The sequence below is a fragment of the Erinaceus europaeus genome, chromosome 2, assembly GCF_950295315.1.
Source record: "Erinaceus europaeus chromosome 2, mEriEur2.1, whole genome shotgun sequence".
NCBI lineage: Eukaryota > Metazoa > Chordata > Mammalia > Eulipotyphla > Erinaceidae > Erinaceus > Erinaceus europaeus.
In genome coordinates this window covers 46507734-46527414 of record NC_080163.1, presented here as the reverse complement: position 1 = coordinate 46527414, position 19681 = coordinate 46507734, and the positions used below count along the sequence as shown (strand labels likewise).

Here is a 19681-nt window from a genome sequence, read left to right as displayed (position 1 = left end):
GAAAGGTTTCCATTTACTATAGGTTAACAGGAAGGTGAAGATTATATTAACACTGTAACCAATAACTATCTCCTGTAGATGCTAGAGAAAATTTTAATACTTAGTATAAAGTTATATAATGAGTATATTAATAACAAACTGTTATCAAAAGTAAAGAAAAAAAATGAACTTACAGGAACCAAAGGGGTGTCTTCTATAGGAAACCTGGAATCATCTGAAATGTCCAAAGGCTCATTTTTTGTACAGCTCTCCTGGCTGATGAGAGTATCAGCATAGTTGGGCTGGGGGAAGATCAGGTGACTCTTCCTGGAATCTGCAGTGAGGGACACCTCATGGGAATAGGTCTGCAGGAAAGCCTGCACCCCATCCACACCCACAAAGTGAGAGGCAGGAAGGCCAGCCAGTCCACCTGCTGAAGCCTGGAGCAGGCGGGATGTGTGCCAGCGCCTCAGCCTGACAGCCAGCAGCACGATGACAAAGGCAAGGAAGACACAGGAGACCACGGCCACTGCCACCACCAGGTAGAGTGTGAGGTCAGAATCTCCAGGACTGGCAGGAGACTCCAGGCTGCCCAGGTCAGCCAGCACATCTGGGATGCTGTCAGCTATGGCCACAGTGAGTGTGACAGTGGCTGAGAGAGGGGGCTGGCCATGGTCCTGCACTGCCACCACCAGGCTCTGCTTGAGAGCATCTCTGTCCAGCAGGGCCCTGGCAGTGTGCACCTCACCTGTGTGCAGCCCCACTGAGAAGAGCCCTGGCTCACTGGCCTTGAGCAGGCGGTAGGACAGCCAGGCATTCTGGCCTGAGTCTCTGTCCACTGCCACCACTTTGGTCACCAGGTATCCAGGCTCTGCAGAGCGGGGTGCCAGCTCCACTCCAGTGGAATCTTCACTGGGGAGGGCTGGGTACAGGATTTCAGGTGAGTTGTCATTCTGGTCCAGTATGAACAAGATCAGTGACACATTGCTGCTGAGTGTTGGGTCCCCACTGTCTCTTGCTTTCACTTGCATTTGAAGATCACGAAACTGCTCAAAATCAAAAGAGTGTAATGCATATAGCACACCAGTGTCAGAGTTCAGAGAGACATATGAGGAAATAGGTGCCCCTTGGATAGTATCTTCAGCCAGTGAGTAAATAATCCGGGCATTCTCATTGCTGTCAGGATCATGGGCTGTAACAGAGAAGATTGAGATGCCTCTCAGATTGTTCTCAGGGAGGTAGACTGAGTAAGAGGCTTGAGAGAAAACAGGTGGATTATCATTGATGTCATCTACTTGCAGAGTAATATGAATTTCTGTGGACAAGGGCGGTGTTCCTCTGTCTGTTGCAGTCACTGTAATGTTATAGTCAGATGTTTCCTCTCGGTCAAGAATTTGGGCAGTCAATAATCTATAATAATCTTCTACCGACTTTTCTAACCTAAAGGGTAGACTATCTTGCATGGAACAGGTAACTTGACCATTCTTCCCAGAGTCTCGATCATGAGCATTGAAAAGAACAATTACTGTTCCTTGAGGAGCATCCTCCCTCACTGGGCTAAACAAAGATGTAATAATCACTTCTGGCCTATTGTCATTTACATCTTCTACTGAAATGAACACTTTGGTCCGTCCTTTCAATCCTCCACCATCTTCAGCTTGTATTTCCATTTCATAAAAAGCACATTCTTCATAATCTAGACTCTTTGCTATTGCTATTTCCCCAGTGTCTTCATTAAGCTGGAATAACGGAGATTGTTTTTCACTGATTTTCCAGAATTTATATGTCACTTCTCCATTGCTTCCTTCATCTGGGTCGCTGGCTCTGACAGTCAGCAGCAGGGTGCCAGGGGGCAAGTCCTCTGGGACTTTTACGCGGTAAATCTGTTGCGCAAAAACAGGGGCATTGTCGTTCGTATCCAGCACTGTCACTTGGATGTGCATCGTGCTGGAGCGACGCGGGTCACCGCCATCCGAGGCGGTGAGCACCAAGTGATGAACAACCCTTTCCTCCCGGTCCAGGGCGCGCTCCAGCACCAGCTCTGGGTTCCTAGTTCCGTCGTCTCCAGTTTGCACATCCAGGGAGAAATGGTCGTTGGGGCTGAGCTGGTAGCTCTGTAGGGAATTCACGCCCACATCCGGGTCAACAGCCTCTGGGAGTGGATAACGAGTTCCGGGCGCAGCAATCTCATTAATTTTCACCTCCAGATTTTCAGCATGGAATTTCGGGATATTGTCATTTATATCAGTAACTTCTATTTCTATGCCATAAAGTTGCACTCTATCTTCAACCAGGATTTTAAAGTTCACCAGGCACCGCGCCTTCTGAGCGCAGAGCTCTTCGCGGTCGATTCTGCTCTCGGTGACCAGGCTACCACTTCGGGGGTTCAGAGCAAAAAGCGGTGTCTTACCTCTGAAGATGATGCGGACTCCATGCTCCGTCAGCTCCCGGGGCTTCAGTCCCAGGTCCTGGGATATATTCCCCACGATATAGCCTTTTTCTGTCTCTTCGAGAACTATGTAGTGGATCTGGCTGGCCCTGGTCTCGCTTAGTGTGGCCAGGAGCGCGCACAGCAGGAGCAGTCCTGTGAGGTGCCCGCAATTCTTTGGAGTATCCATTGTTGTTGCTTCAATACCAGTATTTTCCAGAATGCTTTCTGCCTACTCTGATTCCTTAGGTTATCTTTTCTTCTGTCAAATGTGGTATTTTTCCTTAAGATAAATCCGGAGTGTCCAAAATCAAGAGGCTGAGTCTTGTCATAGTCTGGGATTACATTTAGGGGATTGGTGGGTTTCTGTGTAGCTTCACTTTCTGGCTTTGGGAACGAATGGGAATGAATTTTTCTCAGAGTTGGTGAACAGCGACGCACAGAGTCCTAAGCAGTTACTACACCCATCGAGCTAGGAAATCCTTGGGAGATAAAGTACTCTCTTCTAACACGGTTTTAGATTTCTTTGTTTCTTGTCATCATATATAAAAAAATCAATTACCATTTCTGGTTATCTTTTTGTGGTTAAATTATTCTTGTAATTCAAAAAATTTCTACTTCTCTCCCTGATGTAAAAATGATTCTAATGTTCTTGTCTATAATCTCTAATTTTTCATGTGTTATCTTGTTCTCTGAAATATTTTCCAAATGTAATTTATGTATATACTTATAAACATGTAATACATAATTTATAGAATGAATGTATATGACTATTCATTTTGAAGTTATTTAATAAGTTTTGTTAATAGAGTTTTCTTTTTTCTTTTTGATTTTCTATGTGAATATATCCTGTGTGCACAGAATATGGGATCTGGAATATTAAAATGAGAAAGCTGTACAATGAAACACAGGTTTCCATGTCAAACCTTTCATCAAGAAAGTAGTAGTAGTCTTAAACTTCTTTTTCTAAAAATCATTTAAAGTTATGTAATGATTGTGAAAAAGGCACCAGATGTTGGAGAAATTATTGCCACTAAAAGTTAAAAGTGCAGGACAACACAAGCAAGAGTAAAGCCAATGAGACTACATCAAACTGAAAAGCTTCTACACAGCCAAAGTAACATACTCCAAAACAGAAAGACATCTTACTGAATGTGAGCTTTTTGCACACCATGCACCAAAACTAAAATAAAGCACCCATAAAATTCAGGAACCACCACCACCACCCACACACACACCACTAAAAGATGGTGGGGGGAGTATATGAACAGACTGCAAAATAAAGAAGATATTCAGATGACCAATAAACATATGAAACAAATGTTAAAAGGAACTGAAAAAGGTTATCAGATAAATGCAAAGAAAGACTTTCCACTTCACAAGTGAGAACGCCATACTTTAGAAAGGAGAGAAATTAAAAGTGCTAAAGTGGACACGAGGATAAAGGAGCCCTGTCACACTGTTAGTGGTAATATAAATTGATTCATCCTCTGTATGAAAGTCTATAGATTCCTCAGAGTATTAGAAATGAATCTGCCATACTACCTGACATTTCCTTTCCAAGAAAACTGTAAAAAACACATAGCCATAGAAATATATGCATACTTATGTTCACTGCAGCACTATTTGTAATAACCAAAATATGGAAACCACCCAATGTCCAAAGAACAGATGAATGATTAAGAAAGTTGTATTCTATGCACAATGGAATACTACTGTTGTCATAAGATGATGAGATCAACATCTTGGACAGAACTTGAAGGAATCACATTGTGACATCAAAGCCAGGAGAAGGAAGAATGCCATATGATATCACAAGTGGGTAGGACTTAAAGGGAAAAAAATGGATCAAACTTAGACGATCTAAAGTATATTCCATCAGATCCAAAGACTCTAAAGAAGGAATCATGGGAGAATTGAAAGGGGGTTAGAGAACCAGTGCACAGTGGTGAAGGAAGTTGTCAGCTGGGTAGTGGGAGATAAGTGCAGACATCTGTCATGGGAAGATAAGAAACTATACACAGGAGTGGCTAGGCGGTAGTGCAGGGGGTTAAGCGCACATGGTGCAAAGAGCAAGGGCCAGTGTAAGGCTCCCAGCTTGAGCCCCCAACTCCCCACCTGCAGGGGGTCACTTCACAAGCAGTGAAGCAGATCTGCAGATGTCTATCTTTCTCTCCTCTCTGTCTTCCCCTCCTCTCTTGATTTCTCTCAGTACTATCCAACAACAGCTATGACAATAACAGTAATAACTACAATAAGTGCAACAACAAAGGCAACAAAATGGGAAAAATGGCCTCCAGGAGCAGTGGATTCATAATGCAGGCACTGAGCCCCAGCAGTAAGAGGCAAAAAAAAAAAAAAAAAAAAAAAAAAAAAAGGAAAGAAAGAAAGAAAGGAACTGGGCCAGGTGGTGGCACACCTGGATAAGTGCATGCATTGCAGTGCACAAGGATCTGGGTTCAGGTCCCTAGACCTCACCTGCAGGGGGAAAACTTTGCAAGTGGTGAAGTCGTGTTGCAGGTGTCTCTCTGTCTTTCTCCCTTTCTATCACTTCCTTCCCTCTTGATTTCTGGCTGTTTCTATAAAAAAATAAAGATAATAAAAATTTTTTAAAAAGAAACTATACACATGTAATAGCCAGTATACTGTCAATTATTTTCCCCATGAAAGTAAATAGTAAGTGAGAATATAGAAAGATTACTTCTGCAATTTTCTAGAAAAACAGTTCATAGGAAAATCAATCAAAAGATATACTTATGCATGGCAACTTTGTACCTAGAATTAATCAGTAGTTTGTCTTATAACAGATAGTCCAGTATTCTCTTTTCTTCTTACAGATAACAAGATGATGAGAAAACCTCCTGTCATTAATGTTTATGACTTCAAGCTATAAGTTAAATCCAGTGCCTTCTCCTCCTCATCCCCAAAACTATGTCATAAATGAGAGGAAGTGATAGACAATAGTATTTTCTTTTCTTTTATCACATTTTCCCTGATAACTATAAAAGTGATGATTTTGCATTCATAAAAACTTGAAGGGACTTAGTAATAATTTGGATAGTTTGATGAGGTCTCTGAATGTATTTTTCTCACATACACATAGCATTTTTATTCAGTTTTTTTTTTTTTTTGCCTTCAAGGTTATTGCTGGGGTTCAGTGCCTGCACCATGAATCCATTGTTCCTGGAGGCCGTTTTCCCCCCTTTTGTTGTCCTTGTTGTTGTAGCCTTGTTGTGGTTATTATTGTTGTTGATGTTGTTCATTGTTGGATAGGGCAGAGAGAAATAGAGAGAGTAGGGGAAGACAGAGAGGGGGAGAGAAAGATAGAAACCTGCAGACCTGCTTCATCGCCTGTGAAGCGACTCCCCTGCAGGTGGGGAGCTGGGGGCTCAAACTGGGATCCTTATGCCGGTCCTTGCACTTTGTGCCATGTGCGCTTAAGCCACTGCACTACTGCCCGACCCCCTTTTCTTCCATTTTTAAGAGATTCAAAGCATCAGACATAGTTAAGATTTTGACATGAAGAATAAACTTAAGGAATGGGAACTGTACCAGTGAAATCAGTGAAGAAAGGAATCTGGTATATGTCCCTTCCTTTCTCTTTTTTTCTCTTCTTCTTTTGTCATTGCTGGGACTTCACTGCTCCAGGCTTGTTCAGATAGATAGATATAGTGAGAAGGGAAAAGATAACATAACACTGAAGCTTCCTCCACTGCAACAGGACAGTGTTTGAACCAGGACTGCAAGCAGAACAAAGCAGGCACACTAGCCAAGTGAGCTCATTTGCAGGTCCACTAGTGTTAGTTTCTTTGCTTTAAAGGATAAAGTTTACAGTTACCTCAAACTTAACATTTTTAGTGTATGGCAAAAATTCAAATATTAAAGGAGACCATTAATTGGTAAAATTATATATATATGGATTATCGCTGGGGCTCCGTGCCTGTACTATGAATCTACTGCTCTCAGCAGCCATTTTTTCCCTTTATTTTTCTATTTTTGACAGGACAGAGAAAAATTGAGAGGGGGAAATTGGAAGGGGGAAAGAAAGAAAAATACCTGTAAAATTACTTCACCACTCATGAAGTGTTCCCCCTGCAGGTGGGGAGTGGGGGCTCAAACCCCAGTCTATGAGCATGTTGATATGTGTGCTTAACCAGAGGTGCCACTGCCCACCCCCCCTTAAAATTCATTAGTATTGAAAAAGACAATGGGTAGTTTGTTTTTTGAGTTTCTCAACTATCCTAATATAGTAGGGGGTTTTGTATTTTATTTTATGTAACTATTCCCAAATCACTACTCCCATTAAATAAAGGAGGTAGGGATACTGAATGGCTATGAAACTAAGTTGACTCATTACACTTGGGAATGGAAAACCGTTTCATTTAAATATGGAAAGTTACGCCAGTGATGAAAAATAGACAATTAAATGAAACTTACCTCTACTTGAGTTTCAGGATGGTAAGTTGATTCAGTGGAATTAAAAGGTGGAAATAATGTCCCAGAAGAATCATCACAAAGTATACCTTGTCCTATACCTAATTGTTCATTACACTTTAAAAAATTAAACTCTGTCTTTCCAGCTTGGGCAACGCACAGGTTGTAGGAGTAGGGCAAAGTTCCTTCACTGTAGTTGGGGGCAACAGCAGGCGCAGACTTGGAGCAGACACCAGCCTGAAAGCAGCCCCAGGCCTCTAGGCTGGAGGAGCTGCGCAGGCGCAGGGCGACCGCCAGGATCACGGCGAGCAGGAAGAGCACGGAGATGAAGGCCAAGGCCAGCACCAGGTAGAACTGCAGCTCGGCCTGCGGGTCAGCGCGAGGAGGGCGCTCGCCCAGGTGGTGGTCGGGCGGCACCTCTTGCAGGCTGTCTGCGAAGACCAGCAGCAGAGTGGCGGTGGCAGAGAGGGGCGGCCGCCCCCCGTCGCGCACGGCCACCAGCAGGCGCTGTCTGGCCGCGTCCCTGTCGCCCAGGGGCCTGGCCAGGCGCACCTCGCCCGTGCGCAGCCCCAGGCCGAAGAGTCCGGGCTCGCTGGCCTGCAGCACGTGGTAGGACAGCCAGGCGTTGTGTCCCGCGTCGGCGTCCACCGCCACCACCTTGGTGACCAGGTATCCGGGCTGCGCGGCGCGCGGCACCGTGTCGAAGAGCGCCGAGCCGTCGGGGCCCAGCGCGGGGTAGAGCACGCGGGGCGCGTTGTCGTTGCGGTCGCCCACCAGCACGCGCAGGCTCACGTTGGCGCTGCGCGCGGGCGAGCCCTGGTCGCGGGCCTGCAGAGTCAGCGCGAAGCCGCGCAGCTGCTCGTGGTCGAAGGCTCGCTGCGCGAACAACACCCCGCTCTGCGCGCTCAGCGACACGAAGGACGCCAGAGCGCGCGGCGCCAGGTCGCTGCCCACGATGGAGTAGGACACGCGGCCGTTGGGGCCCAGGTCGGGGTCGGAGGCGCTGACCTGCGCGATGGAGGCGCCTGGCGGGTTGTTCTCCTCCACCTGCACCAGGTAGGAGGGCTGGGCAAAGACTGGTGGGTTGTCGTTGATGTCGCCAATGTGAAGAGTGATGGTGATGCTGGAAGAGAGGGGCGGCTGGCCCCTGTCGGTGGCTGTCAGGGTGACATTGTATATAGGTGTCTGCTCTCGATCAAGGATACCGTCTATTACCAATTTATACAGGTTTTTGGACGTAGGGATTATTTGAAATGGGACTTCACCCTCTAATCGACAATTAACCTCACCGTTCTCCCCAGAATCTTGGTCATGTATTTTGATCAAAGCTACTGGTGTTCCTGGAATTGTATTTTCCAAAATCATTTCCAGTAGAGAATGGACTGTAATTTCAGGGCTGTTGTCATTCTCATCTTGAACATTAATTTCAACTGTACACTGTGTAACCATCCCTCCACCATCCCTCCCTTCCACCACTATTGAGTATTCCTTGGTTTTTTCAAAATCTAGCTTCGTCATAGTTGTAATCTCCCCATTTTTTGAATTTAAACTGAAAATTCGCTCGGATCTGTGGAAGGAATACGTGATTTCTGAATAGACACCCTCATCCTGGTCAGTGGCTGAAACCTGCAGTACAGTGGTACCTGGGGGCATGTTTTCTTGAAGGCTGACTCTGTACACCTCTTGGTTGAATACAGGGGGGTTATCGTTGGCATCAGTGACCTTGATCAGCAGCTCAGAGGTACTGCTGAGAGGTGGATCTCCACCATCCAAGGCAGTTAAAACTAAAAGATAGTGATCCTGCTGTTCACGGTCTAAGGGTTTCTCCAATGTTAGTTCTGGGTATTTACTGCCATCCTGCTTCTTCTTACTTACCAGTGAGAAACTAGGGTTAAGAGAAAGTTTATAATCTTGCAGAGAGTTTAAGCCAATATCTGCATCTTCTGCCACTTCTAATATATATCGCGTGCCTGGCAGTGTGGACTCACTGATTTGCAGCTCAAATGAGTTTTGCGTGAATTTCGGCGTGTGGTCATTGACATCCCCAATCTCTACGCTCACGTGATAAAAATTCAACGGGCTTTCCGCGACAGCCTCCAGGTCCAGAGCGCACACTGGCTTCTTGCCACAGAGCTGCTCCCGGTCCAGCCTGCCGTTCACAAGGAGCTCCCCGGTCTCCGCGCTCACAGCGAAGTAAGGCTTCTCGGAACTCACGCGCAGTTTCCGAGTCGGTAACTCGCTCACGCTGAGCCCCAGGTCCCTGGCCAGGTTCCCGACCACCGAGCCCGCGGGCATCTCCTCGGGCATCCGGTAGCGGATCTGCTCCGAGAGCGCCCGACAGAACAAAGCCAGCAGGAAGGGAAAGAGCACCGGCCGCCTGCCAGCCCCGCGCCTCTCCCCAGCGCCGCTCCCCATCCCTCCTGCTCCCTGTAGTCTGCTCACCGGTCTGTAGACGCTGGTTCACCGAGAATCCTTATGGCAGCTGTCCAGAGCTCCCAGCAGGCTTTCTATTCCACCTCGGAGGTGGTCTTTGCCAGAGGAGGAATCAGTGAGCGAGTGTGAGCCGAGGAAAGTGCTGTGCGGCTGCGCGGGGAAACACCTAGCCCTGGGCTCCCCACTTTGGCCAACAGCGGCGCCCAGAGCCCAGACAGGAAAACTGCCGCCTCTGCTGCTTTGGTTAAACTATGAAAGCAATAGGTATCTGAACTTACCAAGTCATTTTTTATGTTTATATACTTCATATCTTAAATAATAAAACCTTCCCTAAGGTATTTATCATATTTCTAAGTTATTGAGAGTATCACATTGGGTTATTATTGAGCCAGGTCATCACCATTATTTAACTACAGCACTGCTCAGTTCTAGTTTATGGTGGTGGATTGAATCCTAGAGCTTAGAACCTCAGGCTTGTGGTCCGGGAGGTGGCGCAGTGATAAAGCTTTGGGCTCTCAAGCGTGAGGTCCTGAGTTCCATCCCTGACAGCACATGTGTCAGAGTGATGTCTGGTTTTCTCTCCTCATGTCTTTCTCATAAATAAAATAAAATAAAATAAAATAAAATAAAATAAAATAAACCCTCAGGCTTAAAAGTCACTTGCACCACCATTAGGATGTCTCCCTAGCCTTCATACTGAGTTTTTATACAAAGCCACATATCGTTGTTCACTTCGTCATTCTGTTCAATTACACTGAACTAAACTTGTCTTGTGTTTATTGTCCTTATCAGTGTGATTAAACAACTGGAAAACACACACATACAGATTCACCCTTTGAGTTTATCCACTGATTTCACACATTAATTTCTTCTTATTGACTATGAAAATTGAAGCAGTTTTAAATATCTTTTATTGAGTCCTGTGTCACCACATTTCTGTAATTAAAGCTGTTTCATATCACATATACTAGGGACATAAATACTTTTATTTTGTTTAGTTATGTAATTTTGTGCCAATCCTCAAACATCTCCTCTTGTTAATACCAGTGCTGTTATTATAAAAATAACTTTTTATTCTCCTCCCTAATTTTTGTATCTCATAATTATTTGAATAATTCACTTTTAATATTGTATTGAATTCATTCTTAAAGGTTACTGGAGAACTATGTACTCTCCAATACAAAGTCAGGATGGGGTTTTACAGTAGATTGCATTATTTTATCTTCATGTAACAACAAAGCAATGAGTTTGGGATATTTGTAGAGGAAATTTAAAGTATTTTTCAATTCATTCACTTATTTATCAGTGAAAGAGAAAGAGAGGAAGAGGGATGAGAGAGAAAACCACACCGTTACTTAGACACCTATGATGCAAGGACTGGACTCAAGACCTCATATTTAAAATAAAAGTGCAGTGGTTTATCCATAATGTCACCTCCCAGGTCATGTAAACTTATATTCATAAAACCAAAATTCTCATATATTGCAATTCTACTAAACATGTTCTATATTTTACAAACATCACTTTCAACGGTGAGATAACATTTTAAAATCTGATTTTGCTATTTTTTCCACTTTTTAAAAAAATGGTGTTATTTACTTTGAATAGAGACAAAGGAATTGGGGGGAGAGAGAAATAGGAATACAGAGAGACGCAGAAACCTGCACTGTAGCACTGGTTCACTGCTTGTGAACCTTCCCTAGCAGAGGTGGGGGCCAGGGGCTTAAAGCCAGATCCATGCACACTGTAATGTCTGTGCTCAGTGGAGTACAAGACCACTTGGCCTCTCTACTCTTTTTTTTTTTTTAACTCTATGGCTTACCAGAGTCTACACATAGGAGTTATTTATTTTGCCTTCTGACCTGTGAGTGTTTTTTTTTTTTTATTTCTTTATTGGGGAATTAATGTTTTACATTCAACAGTAAATACATTAGTTTTTACATGCATAACATTTCTCAATTTTCCATATAACAGTACAACCCCCACTAGGTCCTCTGTCATCCTTCTTGGATATATAGTCTCCTAATTTTGCTATTTTTTTACTGGATGGAGGCAACAGTCATTTTAGGTTCTAGATTCCATTTCTCCATTAGAATAAGCCCTGGGTGGCCACTGCTATACAAATCCAACATTTATGGGGTTATTCTTACTGTCAAAAGGATAAGATACTTTACAATGTAATTATATTTAAAAATAATTTAGTAATTATAAGAGTTTTGAAAAATACTTATGCTGACAACAATCTCAGAAAAGTGATTTAAAGCATGTGAATGTAGATAGTTCACCATGGATGGTGCAGATCATGCTGTGCATAATTCCATGATTGTGAAACCCAGCACCATGTGGGAGCACCACTGGAGTGGGGGGACTTCCATGGATGGTGGAGCAGGGCTATGGTGTCACTTCTCTTTATCTATCTCTTTCTCCTTCTTCCCTTTCTCCAAAAATGAAAATATGGGCCACAGAGGTCACTCTGGTGTTCTGTATGCATGTGGTCATAAGGTCAAAAAGTTTCAAGTGAAGGAATTCAAAAAGGCCTGACTTTAGGTCCATGTCCTAAACCATTCAAAAAATATGAGATCAGTTGTAGTTTACTGAGCTAACTCGAAGATTTCAAGATCTGAATAGATTTTTCTCAGTTTAGCATAGGGATATATACGTATATATAATATCGTACATATTCTAATATCCATTCCTATATTGTAACTGAGGAAAATATATTACCAGAAATAAAACAAACTCACTGTGTTGGTCGTGCATCTTTCTTTTAAAAAGATTTACTTATTAGGTTGGGGAGATAGCATAATGGATATGTAAAAAGACTTTAAAGCTTGAGGCACCAAATGTCTCAGGTTCAATTTCTAGCATTATCATAAGTCAGACCTAAGTAGTGCTCTGGTAAAAAAAAAAAAAAAGAAGAAGAAGAAGAAAGAAAGAAAGAAAGAAAGAAAAAAAGAAAATGTTTATTAACACTAGGAAGAGAGAATCCAGAGCATCACGTTGGCATACGTAATGTCAGGGACTGTACTGGAGACCTCATGCATGCAAGTTCAGTGGTGTACCTGCTGTGCCACCTCCCAGGTTACTGGGTAACTATTTCTTAAATGATTTATGAATGAAAATTATAGTGACATATGGAAGGATTTAAAAAAAACCCTGAGAACTCTAACTGAAGCTATCTTTTCCAAGTCATAGGAAGTAAATGAGATGAACTCTGATGATCAGAACTCAATTTAATAGTATTGTCATTAAATTCAAAACACTGTGATCATCTTATGAAATTTTTTAAAGGTTATTCATAAAATGTGTAATTTTTGTCATAACTGGGGATTTGCTGCTCCAAGTCAACTTTTTTTATATGAAAGATACACAGAGAAAAAGGGAAAAACACTACAGCACTGAAGCTTTAACCCCCAGTGCAGTGTGGGACCTAGTTTTTACCAGGAACATTTGCATAGCAAAATAGGTACCCTGCCAAATGAGTTAATTCAAGTATTTCCATATGAATGATTCTATTGCACAGACTCCCCTGTCTGGTTTCCTATTCTTTATTTTCTTAAGGAGAACTAAGCAACAAGGAGAGATGCCACAGCACTGCTCTACTAGCCATGGAATTCCTGTGGTGCTGTCCATAGCACTTCCATGTGGTGCTGGACTTTAACCTAGGGCTTTATGTGCAATAAGGCATATACTTTACTGAGTAAGTCGTATTTCAGCCTCATAACACCTGTTTTAAAACACACAGATTGGTGGCTGGGTGGTGGTGCACCCAGTTTAGTACACAGGTTACTGTGAACAAGGACCTGGGATTGAGCCCTCTAGTAGGGGAAAACTTCATGAGCAGTGAAGCAGGTCGGCAGGTGTCAGCCTTTCTCTTTTTTGGTTCCCCTAGCCCTCTCAATTTCTTTGTCCTATCAAATAAAATAGAAAAAAGAAAAAGAAAAAGAATAAATGGCTGCCAGGAGCTATGGATTCATAGTGCTACTAACAAGTCCCAGCTATAACCCTGGTGGCAATAAAAAATAAAAACACATAAATTATTAAACATATATTATTCTGAAATGTAAAAATGATAAACTCAACTCACCTGAGCAGAAGCAGCTTCATCCTTACAATCATGAAAATCTAAGGGTGTTAATAAGGAATCACTTTTCTCACAGCTCTCCTGGCTGATGAGGGTGTCAGCATAGTTGGGCTGGGGGAAGATCAGGTGACTCTTCCTGGAGTCTGCAGTGAGGGACACTTCATGGGAATAGGTCTGCAGGAAAGCCTGCACCCCATCCACACCCACAAAGTGAGAGGCAGGAAGGCCAGCCAGTCCACCTGCTGAAGCCTGGAGCAGGTGGGATGTTTGCCAGCGCCTCAGCCTGACAGCCAGCAGCACGATGACAAAGGCAAGGAAGATGCAGGACACAGAGGCTAGTGCCACCACCAGGTAGAGTGTGAGGTCAGAATCTTCAGGATTGGCAGGAGACTCCAGGCTGCCCAGGTCAGCCAGCACATCTGGGATGCTGTCAGCTATGGCCACAGTGAGTGTGACAGTGGCTGAGAGAGGGGGCTGACCATGGTCCTGCACTGCCACCACCAGGCTCTGCTTGAGAGCATCTCTGTCCAGCAGGGCCCTGGCAGTGTGCACCTCACCTGTGTGCAGCCCCACTGAGAAGAGCCCTGGCTCACTGGCCTTGAGCAGGCGGTAGGACAGCCAGGCATTCTGGCCTGAGTCTCTGTCCACTGCCACCACCTTGGTCACCAGGTATCCGGGCTCTGCATAGCGGGGTGCCAGCTCCACCCCAGTGGAACCATCAGTAGGAAGAATGGGGTAGAGGATCTCTGGTATGTTGTCATTCTGGTCCAGAATGAACAGCCTCAGGGACACATTACTACTGAGTGGTGGGTCCCCATTGTCACTAGCTATCACCAATAACTGCACGTCTTGAATCTGTTCATAGTCAAATGAGCACAGAGCATACAACACACCAGTGTCAGAGTTGATAGAGATAGTAGAGGAGAGTGGTGCATCCATGATGGTGTTCTCCACTACAGAGTAAGTGACCACTGCATTGTTGCCACTGTCAGGGTCATAGGCAGTCATAGAGAAGATCGAAACACCTCTGAGATTATTCTCAGGGACATAAGCCGAGTAGGAGGACTGAGTGAAAGTGGGTGGATTGTCATTGGTATCTGCCACATGCACAGCAATATATGTTTCAGTAGACAGAGGTGGAATTCCTAGATCTGAGGCTATCACTGTAATATTGTACATAGAGGTCTTTTCTCTATCCAAATATTTCCATGTTACTAATCTATAATAATTATCAATTGATTTTTCTAACTGAAAAGGTATATTTTCACGTGTGTGACAGATGATTTGACCATTCTTCCCAGAGTCTCGGTCATGCACATTCAAGAAGGCAATTACTGTGCCCGGCAGAGTATTTTCCAAAACTGGGTTAAACAGAGATGTAATAATCACTTCCGGCCTATTGTCATTTACATCTTCTACTGAAATGAACACTTTGGTCCGCCCCAGTAGTGCCCCCACATCTTCAGCTTGTATTTCCATTTCATAAAAAGCACATTCTTCATAATCTAGACTCTTTGCTATTGCTATTTCCCCAGTGTCTTCATTAAGCTGGAATAACGGAGATTGTTTTTCACTGATTTTCCAGAATTTATATGTCACTTCTCCATTGCTTCCTTCATCTGGGTCGCTGGCTCTGACAGTCAGCAGCAGGGTGCCAGGGGGCAAGTCTTCTGGGACTTTCACGCGGTAAATCTGTTGCGCAAAAACAGGGGCATTGTCGTTCGTATCCAGCACTGTCACTTGGATGTGCATCGTGCTGGAGCGACGCGGGTCACCGCCATCCGAGGCGGTGAGCACCAAGTGATGAACAACCCTTTCCTCCCGGTCCAGGGCGCGCTCCAGCACCAGCTCTGGGTTCCTAGTTCCGTCGTCTCCAGTTTGCACATCCAGGGAGAAATGGTCGTTGGGGCTGAGCTGGTAGCTCTGTAGGGAATTCACGCCCACATCCGGGTCAACAGCCTCTGGGAGTGGATAACGAGTTCCGGGCGCAGCGATCTCATTAATTTTCACCTCCTGGTGTTCCACTTGGAACTTGGGGTTATTGTCATTGATATCAATAATTTCTATTTCTATTCCAAAAAGTCTCCCTTTATCCTCAACCAGGATGTTGATATTTATAAGACACCGCGCGCTCTGAGCGCAGAGCTCTTCGCGGTCGATCCTGCCTGCTGTGACCAAACTGCCACCGCGGGCGTTCAAAGCAAAAAGCTGCGTCCTTCCTCGGGAAACGATGCGGACTCCGTGCTTCACTGGCTCTGGTGACTCTAGTCCCAGGTCCTTGGATATATTACCTACAAATGACCCTTTGTCACTCTCTTCAGGCACCGAGTAGTGGAGCTGTCCCCTTCCGACCTCCCACATTGTGGCCAGGAAGGCGCACAGCAGGATCAGCTCTTTGAGCCCCCGGTAATAATTTGGGGCAGCCATTGTTCTCTCGTTAGGAAATTCACTCAATTGTTGTTGGGCACAAGTGCCTAGGTTACCTTTTTGCTGCAGCTGTGGAGATCTTCTCACGGAAAGCTGGAGTGTCCGAATTTTTGCTGCAGCCAGGCAGTTGGTTTATGGGCTCTGCTGGTGTTTGTATGGTGGTGGATGTGAGTATCCTGATGGCGGTTGGTTCCACATTTTCTTTAGTGGGGTAATAGCGGCGCTTAGAGTTCTCAGCGTTTACTGCACCCATATGGATATGTAAACTGTATACTATTGTAGACAAGTGGGGGGGAAGTGAGGAGGGGAAGAGCCCCTACAGCTTGCATTTTATCATTTGTTTTTAGCTTAATTAGCTTGTCACTCAGTAGCGCTTAAAATATAATTGCTAAATAGAATATGGCAAGGTAAAGCTACAGTCTTGCAAGTATTTTTAGTTAAAATTATTATTATTATTTTTTGGTATCAGGAAATCAACTCCAGAGCCCACAGATTTATTCTGTACTTTGGAACAGAATAAGGGAGGAAGAGAAATATCGAAATAGATGTAGATATAAAGATTAAAAAGAGGAATCGAGAAGCAGAGTATAAAGAGGGAGATATACCCACAGCACTGCCTCATCATTCATGGAGCACCTCTGCTGTTGTCCATGGTGTGTCCATGTGGTCCCAGTGCTCCAGCCAGGACCACAAGCATGGTAATAAACCTGTTCTACTAGGTAAGTTTTCTTCCCCTTACAAGTATTTTTAAATGACCAAATTTGTGGGATAACCTCAGATTAAACTATTTAAATATCTGGGTTATATTTAAAACTTGTTAGATATTTCTTAGTATGTTATTAGATTTTCTTGCAAATGTCTTCAATATCAATTATCAATATGTAAGGACTATAGTTACCACTGGGGGTTAATCCATATTTAAACTAAATTTAGATTACTCAGAATTTGTTTTATTTGGTTTAAAATAAGTAAGGACTAAGGAGAGATAACTCAACATTACAATACTGGTTTGCATGGCTGAAGCCCCAGATACCCCAGATACCCCAAGTTCAATCCCAACTAGCACCATATGGCAGAGCTAAGTAAAAGATTTGTTTCTGTCTTTGTCTAATAAAAATAAGTGAAAAAGCAATCATCTTAATAAAATTTTCTGTAGTTTTAGCCTTTTAATTAACATTTTAATTTTACATTAACAATGCTTTATAATATTGTGATTTTTTATCAGACTGCTTTTATTTTTAACTTTTATAAAAAATCATTCTCTCTTACAAGGGGTTTATATTTTTTCTGTTGAAAATAGTTGAAAAGGTGTTCTGGGAGGTGGCACAGTGGATAAAGACTCTCAAGCATGAGGTTTCGAGTTCAGTCCCCGGCAGCACATGTACCAGAGTGATGCCTAGTTCTTTCTCTCTCTCCTACTACCTTTCTCATGAATGAATAAATAAATTCTTTAAAAAATTAAAGAAAATAGTTGAAAGGTGTAGATAAATATACAATTAAAACCACTCAGGGAGATCGTATACTGTGATAGAGCACAAGATTTGGAAGAACTGAAAAGTAGGAGTTGGGTGATGGCACATCTGGTTGAGCACACTTGTTACAATGCTCAAGGTCCCAAGTTTGAGCCCCTGGTCCCCACCTGCAGGGGGAAATCTTTGCAAGTGGTGAAGTAGGGCTGCAGGAGTCAGTATCTCTCTCGCACTCTCTCTCCCTCTATCACACCCTTCCCACTTGATTTCTGGCTGTCTCTATCAAATACATAATTGGGAAAAAAAGAACTGAAAAGCAGATCTCCATCTCATTCTGCCATCAATGAGGAGTGGCTTATTATTTATTTATTTATTTTTGTCATTGCCAGGGCTTTTCCACTCTGGGCAAGATTTTTCAGGTACATAGAGAGTTCAAAGACAGACATGGAAGACACCACAGCAACAAAGCATCCTTCATCTCAGTGGGGGAGGGGTAGTGGGGAACAGGCTGGAACCTGGCTCTCACACAGAGCAAAACAATCTCATTATCCAGGTAAGCTATTTTGAAAGCCCCAAAAGACTGAAGTTTAAGGCACATTTAACTTAAGGTAGACATATATTCTACAGTTAGTTTCACTTTAATTAGTACTTTGATCAAAAGAGCACCAAAAAGTAAGGAACACATAACTACTAAGGTCAAAAAGTGCTGAGACATAAAAAGCTCTTTTTTCAGCATTTTATAAGGTGGCTATAAGTTGAAATGTTTGCTAAGGGAAATATAGTAAAAGACTGACAATACATAGTATCATCTGTTACAGGCACATGTATGCAGGTTAGTTTAGAATTTTGTCTAAAATGTGAATAAATTAAGACTCTACTACTCTCTTAAACATATTAGAATGGCCAAGAGACGTTCTGCCGTATGTTACCGCTGAAAAACAGGTAAAAAATTATGTAACAGGATTTTGTGTGAAAGGAGCAACGGAGAAAAAGAACATTGTTATTTCTTTGATTGAAGCCCCTATTTGGTGACCTTCAATATAGATCATAAAAAAAACTTGTGCACAGGGAGTCAGGTAGCAGCACAGCTGGTTAAGCACACATGGCACAAAGCACAAGGACCAGCATAAGGATCCCGGTTTGAGCCCCTGACTCCCCACATGCAGAGGCACCGCTTCACAGGTGGTGAAGAAGGTCTGCAGGTGTCTGTCTTTCTTCCCCCCCTCTGTCTTCCCCTCCTCTCTCCATTTCTCTCTGTCCTATACAACAATGACGACATCAATAACAACAACAATAAAAAACAATGGCAACAAAAGGGAAAATAATTTAAAAAACAAAAAAACTTATGCACAATCATGGTTTTATCTTCTTATGAGCATAATGTTCCTAATACTAACTAAACTGACTTTAGACATACACATACTATATATTGCAAAGTTATAAGAAGTCAACTCACATAAAAATCTAGGTTAAAATGTTAACATACCTTATGCCAAAGAGAGAGAGAGATCTAGTTGTTTATAAGACAAACCCCATAAGAATAGTGTGGAAGCCACAGTGGTTTTTTAAATCAGTTACTATTTGTGGGATTATCAGAACTCTGGTGGTGTGTAGAGGGAAACATAGAGATGAGAAGGTGTATTCCCAAAATTTTACTGTATTGTAAGTAAATGGTAAATCATGAATACTTGGTTTTAAAAACCAGTTAAGAAAAATACCTTCTTTTACTTTAAATCATTTTGCTTTAGAAAATTATCTAAGTAACTGACTTATTTATTTATTTATTTTCCCTTTTGTTGCCCTTGTTGTTTAACATAGTTGTGGTTATCCTTGTTGTTAGATAGGGCAGAGAGAAATGGAGAGAGGAGGGGAAGACAGAGAGGGGGAGAGAAAGACAGACACCTACAGACCTGCTTCACTGCATGTGAAGTGACTCCCCTGCATGTGGGAAGCCAGGGGCTTGAACTGGGATCCTTTTCACTGGTCCTTGCGCTTTGCACCAGGTAGTAACTGACCTTTTTAATGGGGGGGTATTGGTTTACAGTATATTCCTTAACACATAGGCACAATCTCTCATCTCCCTTTGGTATCTAGAAGACATGCCAGGGTGGGGAGTAGATAGTATAATGGTTATGCAAAGAGACTCTTCTGCCTGAGGCTCCAAGGTCCCAGATTCAATCCCCTGCACCACCATAAACCAAAGCTGATCAGTGCTCTGATAAAAAAAAAAAGAAAAGAAAAGACATGCCGGGACCCTGAGCCTCTTCATCCCACCCATCCCTCCTTCCCCCAGAGACTTTTGCTTTGTTACAATACATGGACCCAAGAGTTACTGGCTATTTTTACACTTACAGTGTGTTAAAGTTGAAAAATAATCATCTGATAGCAAGTATGAGGAAGACTTGTTTGAGGGAAAATCTCATTAGC

At 43.2% G+C, this 19681-nt stretch overlaps 1 protein-coding gene across 15 annotated transcripts in view; it reads right to left on the bottom strand.

Moving 5' to 3' along the window:
- Nucleotides 1-19681, bottom strand: part of LOC103109855 (protocadherin gamma-C4) — a 243096-nt gene that overhangs the window by 118053 nt on the left and 105362 nt on the right. Inside the window, exon 1 of one of the 15 annotated variants that reach the window (XM_060179812.1) lies at nt 13362-15918. The exons of 11 other annotated variants lie outside the window; for them this stretch is intronic. In XM_060179812.1, coding sequence (XP_060035795.1) covers nt 13362-15785 — 2424 coding nt within the window. In that variant the 5' untranslated portion in view covers nt 15786-15918. Of the gene's footprint in view, nt 1-173; nt 3758-6844; nt 9278-13361; nt 15919-19681 lie in introns of those variants that run through there. 3 more of the 15 variants (XM_060179853.1, XM_060179892.1, XM_060179799.1) reach the window with 3 other exon arrangements.